The following is a 10,603-nucleotide window of genomic DNA, read 5'->3' as shown; positions in this document are numbered from 1 at the left end:
AAAAATATTGTGCAACCCTAGTTTAAAGGCCTACTGAAACCCACTACTACCGACCACGCAGTGTGATAGTTTATACATCAATGATGAAATCTTAACATTGCAACACCCCGGGTTAACTTATAAAGTGCAATTTTAAATTTCCCGGGAAATATCTGGCTGAAAACGTCTCGGTATGATGACGTTTGCGCGTGATGTCACGGATTGTAGCAGACATTTTGGAACAGCACGGTGGCCAGCTTAAGTCGTCTGTTTTCCTCGCAAAATTCCACAGTATTCTGGACATCTGTGTTGGTGAATCTTTTGCAATGTGTTTAAAGGCCTACTGAAACACACTACTACCGACCACGCAGTCTGATAGTTTATATATCAATGATGAAATCTTAACATTATAACACATGCCAATACGGCCGGGTTAACTTATAAAGTGACATTTTAAATTTGCCGCTAAACTTCCGGTTCGAAACGCCTCTGAGGATGCCGTATGCGCGTGACGTAACCCGGGGAACACGGATATGCCTTCCACATTGAAGCCAATACGAAAAAGCTCTGTTTTCATTTCATAATTCCACAGTATTCTGGACATCTGTGTTCGTGAATCTGTTGCAATCATGTTCATTGCATTATGGAGAAAGAAGCTGAGCAAGCAAAGAAGAAAGTTGTCGGTGCGAAATGGACGTATTTTTCGAACGTAGTCAGCAACAACAGTACACAGCCGGCGCTTCTTTGTTTACATTCCCGAAAGATGCAGTCAAGATGGAAGAACTCGGATAACAGAGACTCTAACCAGGAGGACTTTTGACTTCGATACACAGACGCCTGTAGAGAACTGGGACAACACAGACTCTTACCAGGATTACTTTGATTTGGATGACAAAAACGCAGACGTGCTTCTGTGAGTATGCAGCTTTGGCTTCTAAACATTTGATCGCTTGACCGTATGTGCGCAACTTTTTTTTGCGTATGTACTTAACTTTTTAAAAATATATAAGCTTTATGAACCTTGGGTTAGGTGAACAATCTTTTGGGCTGAGTGATTGTGTGTGTTGATCAGGTGTTTGAAGTGTATTGGCGTGTTCTATGGAGCTAGGAGCTAGCATAGGAGCTAGGAGCTAGCATAACAAACACGCAGGTGTTTTTATGCAGGATTAATTTGTGGCATATTAAATATAAGCCTGGTTGTGTTGTGGCTAATAGAGTAAATATATGTCTTGTGTTTATTTACTGTTTTAGTCATCCCCAGCTGAATACCAGGTACCGTGAGTATGCAGCCTTGGCTGCTAAACATTTGATAGCTTGACCGTACGTGCGCGTCACGTACGTAACTTTTTAAAAATATATGAGCTTTATGAACCTTGGGTTAGGTGAACGGTCTTTTGGGCTGAGTGATTGTGTGTGTTGATCAGGTGTTTGAATTGTATTGGCGTGTTCTATGGAGCTAGGAGCTAGCATAGGAGCTAGCATAACAAACACGCAGGTGTTTTTATGCAGGATTAATTTGTGGCATATTAAAGGGAAACTTCGGTTTTTTTCAACCTGGGCCCTGTTTTCATAATTTTTTCTGTATATGTGAGTGCTGGATAAAACATTTTTTGAGGTCGCGCCAGTATTGAGCAGGGCAGGCAGCCTCCAGCCCAGCTAACGCTCGTACACAGGGCAACTGGCTCTCGTCAAAATTCGGCCTATAAACATGCATTTTTTTCACACTGACAGGCTCAGATAGTTACAATGAGTGTCCGACAACATACTAGAAAGGAGAAATTAACGTATGTCTCTACCTTTAGCTGGAGATCGCTGTTTGTTGTGAGCTGTGTCCAAATCTCACCACGCTACAAATCTCGTTCCGAAATCTCGCGATAACTCGCGACAAAACACCGGTGGAAAAACAGTTACCTGACTGAGGTGAAGAGAGACGACCGAAGTGATTTTGTATTGGACTAAGTTACCGAAGACTGTTAGTTTAGTTTTATAGAAAAGGATAAAAGTAAAACAATGGTTCGTGAGTGCGCATTTCCAAACTGTGGCAACAAAATGTTGCGCTACTCTTCGCGCAGCTTTCATAGACTACCTTACTTCAACACGGACACACTGAAGTTATGGCTAGCTGTGCTACAAATGGATGCCGACACTCCTGTTGATGTACTGCGCCGTGCCGACCACAGGGTCTGCAGTGATCACTTTGATCGGGATGACTACTGCCAGTCAAAGAAGAGACCAAATCCGAAGCACCTTTACCTAAAGAAAAGTGCAGTCCCAAGATGGGAGACACCAGCTGCATGCAGAGTGCAGGTAATGTTACGTTATTAGCTAATATGTTGTGTTGATGTGATATCATTCACCTAAAACTACCTGAAAAATGAATATGCAACAATGACATGGTACACTACAATTTATGTTTTTTTCTTTTTGCCTTAGGAGAATGCCGGTACAGGTTTTCCTTCTCTAAACAAAGCGCACAGTGGGTTGCAAAGCCCATCTATGAACGGACCAAGCAAACCTTCCGTACCAACCTCATGGAGAGAGTCCTGAAGAGAAGGGATGACCACACTGTTGTTTATACAGAGCCTTTGCCCTGTCGCAAACCACGCCGAAGATTACTGCACAACATAGCTCCTGTTCCGAGGCCTGAAAAGGCAGACTTACTTGCACGGCACAGTTCACGGTTCAAACCATACTAAAGCTGACAAAAAATAATGTATAGAACATTATTGGTGTGTGTGGGGGTGTGGTTGTGGGGGTGTTGGTTTGTGGTTTAAAATAAAGAGATAGAAACACAGCTGTGCTATTGTTATTACTTTATTGTAAAAGATTGAATCTTACAGTGATATGTACGTGTACAGAAATATTTACAGTATATTGAAGATGTCCTCTGCCTCGTTGAAGCCAGTGTAAGTGCCGGTGGGAGAGGGGTACTTGCTTCTTATAGCCATAACTATACATCTAGGCAACACTCTCCTATTGCCACGACCTAGACGCTCTCCTCTGAGCGCCCACTCCAGCACCACACGGTAAGCCACTAGTCTGCATTGGCTGGAGAAGAGGAAAGAATCAAGTTTATTTGTGAAAAGTATGATGACTAAATACATACTGTAACAGTTATGAAGACTAAATACATACAGTTCTGAAGACTAAATACATACAGTTCTGAAGACTAAATACATACAGTTCTGAAGACTAAATACATACAGTTATGAAGACTAAATACATACAGTTATGAAGACTAAATAAATACTGTAACAGTTATGAAGACTAAATACATACAGTTATGAAGACTAAATACATACTGTAACAGTTATGAAGACTAAATACATACAGTTATGAAGACTAAATACATACTGTAACAGTTATGAAGACTAAATACATACAGTTATGAAGACTAAATACATACAGTTATGAAGACTAAATACATACAGTTATGAAGACTAAATACATACTGTAACAGTTGTAATGACTAAATACATACTGTAACAGTAATTACTCATACCAGAGACCTTTCTCAGTAAATAAATTACACAAAGCTAAATATGTCACGTATACTCACTCAATAGACAGCTGGCCGTTTTCTCCCTGTGGTCTTGGCCGCCTCTTCCAGTTGATTTTGGGAACATGGAAGAAGGTCTCTAGCACTGCCCTGTTGATCAAGGAGGGGAAATCCTCTGATGACGTTACACAGCGTTGTGTACCGTCCACTGGGTAATCCCCAAACACAGCTGGCTGCAAAAGGTCCCATTCCCTGCAACAGAGGCATTCCTCCTCTGTAGGCAAAGGTACACAGCACCCACAGGAACACCACCAGTTTCCAGTGTTTCGCAGCCTTGCAGCAGCTGGTTCCGTGCCCTCTGCCTGTTGCCCAACTCCGTCTCTCCTCGTCCGTTCTTCAATTTCTTGAAGCTCTTCATCTGTGTACTCCGGCTCAAATAGATACGGCCGGCCATCAAAATCAAATGCAATTTCATCCACGTCGTCCACATCAGGCAAAAATTCAGCCATGACAGACAAACAAACAAACTTTTCTATAAAACTAAAATAACAGTCTTCGGTAATCCAACAGAAAATCACTTCAGTCATCTCTCTTCACCTCAGTCAGGTAACTGTTTTTCCACCGGTGTTTTGTCGCGAGTTATCGCGAGATTTCGGAACGAGATTTGTAGCGTGGTGAGATTTGGACACAGCTCACAACAAACAGCGATCTCCAGCTAAAGGTAGAGACATACGTTAATTTCTCCTTTCTAGTATGTTGTCGGACACTCATTGTAACTATCTGAGCCTGTCAGTGTGAAAAAAATGCATGTTTATAGGCCGAATTTTGACGAGAGCCAGTTGCCCTGTGTACGAGCGTTAGCTGGGCTGGAGGCTGCCTGCCCTGCTCAATACTGGCGCGACCTCAAAAAATGTTTTATCCAGCACTCACATATACAGAAAAAATTATGAAAACAGGGCCCAGGTTGAAAAAAACCGAAGTTTCCCTTTAAATATAAGCCTGGTTGTGTTGTGGCTAATAGAGTATATATATATATATATATATATGTCTTGTGTTTATTTACTGTTGTAGTCATTCCCAGCTGAATATCAGGTACCGTGAGTATGCAGCCTTGGCTGCTAAACATTTGATAGCTTGACCGTATGTGCGCGTCACGTACGTAACTTTTTAAAAATATATAAGCTTTATGAACCTTGGGTTAGGTGAACGGTCTTTTGGGCTGAGTGATTGTGTGTGTTGATCAGGTGTTTGAATTGTATTGGCGTGTTCTATGGAGCTAGGAGCTAGCATAGGAGCTAGGAGTTAGCATAACAAACACGCAGGTGTTTTTATGCAGGATTAATTTGTGGCATATTAAATATAAGCCTGGTTGTGTTGTGGCTAATAGAGTATATATATGTCTTGTGTTTATTTACTGTTGTAGTCATTCCCAGCTGAATATCAGGTCACCCCCGGCTCTCACAGCATCTTCCCTATCTGAACAGCTTCCACTCCCCACTAGTCCTTCACTTGCACTTTACTCATCCACAAATCTTTCATCCTCGCTCAAATTAATGGGGAAATTGTCGCTTTCTCGGTCCGAATCTCTCTCACTTCATGCGGCCATCATTGTAAACAATAGGGAACTTTGCGTATATGTTCAATTGACTACGTCACGCTACTTCCGGTAGGGGCAAGCCTTTTTTTTTATCAGATACCAAAAGTTGCAATCTTTATCGTCGTTGTTCTATACTAAATCCTTTCAGCAAAAATATGGCGATATCGCGAAATGATCAAGTATGACACATAGAATAGATCTGCTATCCCCGTTTAAATAAAAAAAATTCATTTCAGTAGGCCTTTAATGAACAATGGAGAGAGCAAAGAAGAAAGCTGTAGGTGGGATCGGTGTATTAGCGGCTGGCTAAAGCAACACAAAGGAGGACTTTGAGTTGGATAGCAGACGCGCTATCTGACGCTAGCCGCCGACCGCACGATGATCGTGGTGAAGTCCTCCGTCGCGCCGTCGATCGCTGGAACGCAGGTGAGCACGGGTGGTGATGAGCAGATGAGGGCTGGCGTAGGTGGAGAGCTAACGTTTTTAGCATAGCTCTGTCGAGGTCCCGTAGCTAAGTTAGCTTCAATGGCGTCGTTAGCAACAGCATTGCTAGGCTTCGCCAGGCGGGACAGCATTAACCATGTGGTTACAGGTCCAGGGTTTGGTTCGGTGTCTCCTGATAGTTGAAGTAATATTAGTATTGTTGATCTTCGGTCTATCCTTCCAGTCAGGAGCATGTTTCTTCTGTTTCTATCTGCAGTTAAGCACGATGCTATCCCGTTAGCTCCGTAGCTAAAGTGTTTCGCCGATGTATTGTCGTGGAGATAAAAGTCACTGTGAATGTCCATTTCGCGTTCTCGACTCTCATTTTCAAGAGGATATAGTATCCGAGGTGGTTTAAAATACAAATCCGTGATCCACAATAGAAAAAAGGGAAAGTGTGGAATCCAATGAGCCCTTGTACCTAAGTTATGGTCAGAGCGAAAAAAGATACATCCTGGCGTCCTGCACTGCCCTCTAATCAGTCACTCTCACTTTCCTCATCCACAAATCTTTCATCCTCGCTCAAATTAATGGGATAATCGTCGCTTTCTCCGTCCGAATCGCTCTCGCTGCTGGTGGGAATGTTTGTTAACAATGTGCAGATGTGAGGCGCTCCACAACCTGTGACGTCACGCTACTTCCGGTACAGGCAAGGCTTTTTTATCAGCGACCAAAAGTTGCAAACTTTATCGTCGATGTTCTCTACTAAATCCTTTCAGCAAAAATATGGCAATATCGCGAAATGATCAAGTATGACACATAGAATGGACCTGCTATCCCTGTTTAAATGAGAACATTTCATTTCAGTAGGCCTTTAATTACATTTGCAGCATAGTTTGAAAATGCATGTGGTTTTTCAATGTGTATATTAGGCAGAGTACACACATACAGTATAAAACTATATTGTAGAATAAAAAAAAGGTGAAAAGAAGGTTGGTATCCAAAAGGAAATGTAGTGACCAGAAGCCAAAGCACATGTGTGGCACCAAATGAAGACATAATGAGCACAGAGGGGATGAGATCATGAGGAAATGACATGATGACTGTAGCAGGATGTTCAACGTGGCGTTATGTTAAATCACGGCAGGAAAGCATCCTGTGTGACCTCCACTTGACTCCTTCCTCCTGCAGCCTACATGCTGCATGCTTCATCCCGCACCCTTCATTCTTCAACCTCCATCTTTTATCGTACAGCCTTCATCCTTCATTCTGCATCCTCCGTCCTCCATCCTTCATCCTGCATCCTTCATCCAGCATCTTAAACCCTTCATCCTCCATCCTTCATCCTTCATCCTGCATCCTTCATCCAGCATCCTAAACCCTTCATCCTCCATCCTTCATCCTGCATCCTTCATCCAGCGTCCTAAACCCTTCATGCTGCGTTCTTCACCCTGCATCACCTTCCCTACATCTTACGTTACATTGTGCATCCTTGTCTTTCACTAACAGATTGCTCAGCATATCAACTATATTCTTCTGATGTTCCTGAAGGTTGTCAGCCATTTTTTTTTTTTACAGAAATGCTTTGAGGTCAGACCTCATAAGCTGTGATGTTTACCTTCTCCCACTTTTCTTGAATGCAGCGTTCCCCTCATCCTTCACGGTGCGAAGTGTCAGTGAGCAAGAAGACGTTAAAAGGATTTAGTCGTGAGGTTATTCAATCAGCACTCAAAGGCAAAGCAAACATAGGCTTCTGTGCCACTGTCCCGTCCACGCCCTGCAGTACAGCATTGTCCTCCCTCCACATCCTAGAAAGGACACTTCCATCTTCTATGAACACACAAGTTGTCAGCTTTTTAATGTTTATTTTGCATTTGTCTTTCTGATAAAGGTCTTCTTTGTATTAAACAAATCTAGTGGTCAGTAGTGAGTCAATTTACCAAAACAATATTTACAGACTACAGAGATGTCAACATTTGCATTTGAAAATATGAAAAATTTCCCAGGAAAATTAGTGATTTTCTTTTTTTTGGCAGCTGTGCCATCAAAATCTTTATCCATCGCACTCACACTGTCGATTTCATTGAATAACGGGTCGGGCGCCGGGCTCCAGCATCGCCATTGTTTACTTGGCGATGCGTAACCAACCGTGTTTTATCATTTATTCCCGGACTTTCACTGGATGCGTAACAGCTGGCAGTGTGTGTGCGTGTTGGAAGGGCGGCTAAAAATGAGGACAGTGCAGTTGTGTTTGGGTTTTTTTGGGGGTGCTTTGTTATTAAATAAAAATTAAATTTAAAGTTAAAGTACCAATGATTGTGGTGAGGGGAGCAGTGAGCAGCAGCGATGGCCGCGCCCAGGAATAATTTTTGGGGATTTAACCCCCAATTCCAACCCTTGATGCTGAGTGCCAAGCAGGGAGGTAATGGGTCCCGTTTTTATAGTCTTTGGTATGACTCGGCCGGGGTTTGAACTCACGACCTACCAATCTCAGGGCAGACACTCTAACCACTAGGCCACTGGTATATATATATATATATATATATATATATATATATATATATATATATATATATATATATATATATATATATATATATATATATATATATATATATATATATATATATATATATATATATATATATAGAAAGAACCGCTTGCATAGGCAGCCCGGTGGCACAGGGGTTTATGTACTTAACAAAAAAAGGTGAAATAACTGAAAACATGTTTTATATTGTAGTTTCTTCAAAATATCCACCCTATGTTTGATTACTGTTTTGCACACTCTTGGCATTCTCTCGATGAACTGCAAGAGGTAGTCACCTGAAATGGTTTTCACTTCACAGGTGTCATAGTTTTGATGCCTTCAGTGACAATCTACAATGTAAATAGTCATGAAAATAAAGAACGGGTCGGCGCCTCAGGCTACTGCATCCGGACTGCGTGTCTGGAGCTCCTGGGTCCCACCGTCCATCCCTTCTGGGTGCCCGTCTTGGTTGGGGCCTGCTGGGTCTAGTCCCTGCGTCTACTGTGGTGGCTTGGTGCTGCAGGGTATTCCGAGGTGCTGCGAGTTGGCCAGTTGTTGGGGTAGTGACCTTGTGTGTCAGCATGTCTGTGATCTTCTTTTAATTTTTTTTTTAAAAGATATTTTTAATTATTTATTTATTTATTTTAAATATATTTTATTAATATTATTATTATTTATTTATTTTATTTTTTTTCCCTTACCTCAGCGAGGGGACTCGGCGGGGCGGTTCCTGGTTGTTCCATCTCCATCGTTGGGGTCCCTGCGGGTGGGGTGGGTGGTTCCCGTGTCCCCGTGCTGGGTGGTCCTGTGGCGGCCGACTTGGGTGGGGTGGCCGGGGGCTGGCCTCGCCGCGCTCTCCGGGGGTGGGGGGTGGGCTCATGGGGGCCCGGTTTCCGGTGGGGCGGGGGCGGTCTTCCCGTCTGGTTGCGGGGGGTCTCCGGGCCCCTCGGGCGGGGCGTCCCGCCTTTCTGCCCGTGTGGGGTGTGGTCTCTCGCTGGTTTGGGGTCTGGCTGTCCCCTGCTTTTCTCGTGCCTTGTCCTCTGCCGGGTGCGTCTGTCTGCTGCCTGCTGCTGGCCCTTGTGGGCGGCGCGGTGGGCTCTGGGGTTCCTGTCGCTGTCCGGCTTGGCTGCGTGGGGGCGGTGGTCCCTGGTTCCCTGGGCACCACACCTACTGTTTGGGGGTTGGGCTCTCGGGGAGGCTGGGGCCGTACTCTGGCTCCAGCACACACTGGGAGTCAAATGTATTGTACATACAAATTCACATATACTCACATACATACATACACACATACATAGGTACCTACGCTCCCACATACATATACAAATACAGTACATATTTACACACTCAAAGTTCGTACATCCACACGGACATTCATTATACAAACATACACATACACATACTGTACATATACATTCACTGTACAAAAATACATATACACTTACTGTATGTATACACTCACTGTACAAACACATATACACATACTGTACATATACATTCACTGTACAAACACACATACTGTATACACATACTGTACATATACATTCACTGTACAAACACACACATACACATACTGTACATATACATTCACTGTACAAACACACATATACACATACAAGTACATATGCACACACGCACTCATGCACATAATCCCGTTTCATCAAACATATATTAATGTTGTTGTCCTAGGGCAGGGGTGGGCAATTAATTTTTACCGGGGGCCGCATGAGCAACCCGAGCACAGCTGGAGGGCCACACCAACAATATTTAAATTAAATTTTGCTCAAATTATTTTTGATATATACCGTAAGATAAATAATAATAATAATAATATTTTCATTTAACCTAACTTATCTTTATTCAAAAGCAGATGGCTTTTGATGGTTTTATTTTTAACACTTTCTTACACAACGCTTCCTGATGTGTAATACCATGCAAAAATTTCAATTTCTGTCACTTTATCCTGCATCCTCTTTGTTGTGAACGTAGCACGTCTGTAAGGTGATTGGCGAAGAAGGAGGAAGCGTTGCTGTTGCGGAAATGAGGAGTGAGGATGGACGTGCGTGTGGAAAGAACGACATAAGTTGAGCTGTGTTAGTATAGGTTGCTCAATAAAAGTTTAAAAAGAGCATCAGACTTGGTGTGCACTTTTTCTGGACGCTACGGTGTCAGAAGTGGGATGAAATGCCTCCCAGTTCGCCTTGCCATCAAACCTGGGAGTCTTCATTGAGGGCGGAATTCTTCCATGCCAAGCAGCGTGCGCTGCACCTGTAGACGCTGCCTCTGTCCTTCCTCCCCCTCTCTCTCTCTCTCTCTCTCTCTCTCTTTGCGGCGAGCTCCTCACGTCCTGGATTCACACAGACATCTGCAGTGCTGCTGGCACCATAAGTCCCCACTCAATGTCCTTTCCCTCCCGTTCCATCTTGACAAAGTCGCCAGGAAACATCGTGGCACGTACCTCCCGATGACATAGCAGGCTGAGCACACAATTAAGCAGCGCAGTATGCACAAAGATTTACTTCTGACTTTTTAAACTTTTATTGAGCAACCTATACTAACACAGCTCAACTTATCTCGT

At 43.2% G+C, this 10,603-nt stretch overlaps 1 protein-coding gene across 1 annotated transcript; it reads right to left on the bottom strand.

The window, feature by feature from the left end:
- Positions 1 to 2,446: 2,446 nt before the first annotated feature.
- LOC133664738 (uncharacterized) lies at positions 2,447 to 4,370 on the bottom strand. The gene is made up of 2 exons (XM_062069653.1): positions 3,539 to 4,370; positions 2,447 to 3,027 (listed from the first exon to the last, which is right to left on the bottom strand). Exons 1-2 carry the CDS (start codon positions 4,063 to 4,065, stop codon positions 2,844 to 2,846), a joined length of 711 nt encoding a protein of 236 aa, XP_061925637.1. The 5' UTR covers positions 4,066 to 4,370; the 3' UTR covers positions 2,447 to 2,843.
- Between the last annotated feature and the right edge of the window lie 6,233 nt (positions 4,371 to 10,603).

The sequence above is a fragment of the Entelurus aequoreus genome, linkage group LG01 (genome assembly GCF_033978785.1).
Source record: "Entelurus aequoreus isolate RoL-2023_Sb linkage group LG01, RoL_Eaeq_v1.1, whole genome shotgun sequence".
NCBI lineage: Eukaryota > Metazoa > Chordata > Actinopteri > Syngnathiformes > Syngnathidae > Entelurus > Entelurus aequoreus.
The sequence above is the reverse complement of the archived record's forward strand: the minus strand, read 5'-3'. Positions and strand labels throughout refer to the sequence as shown.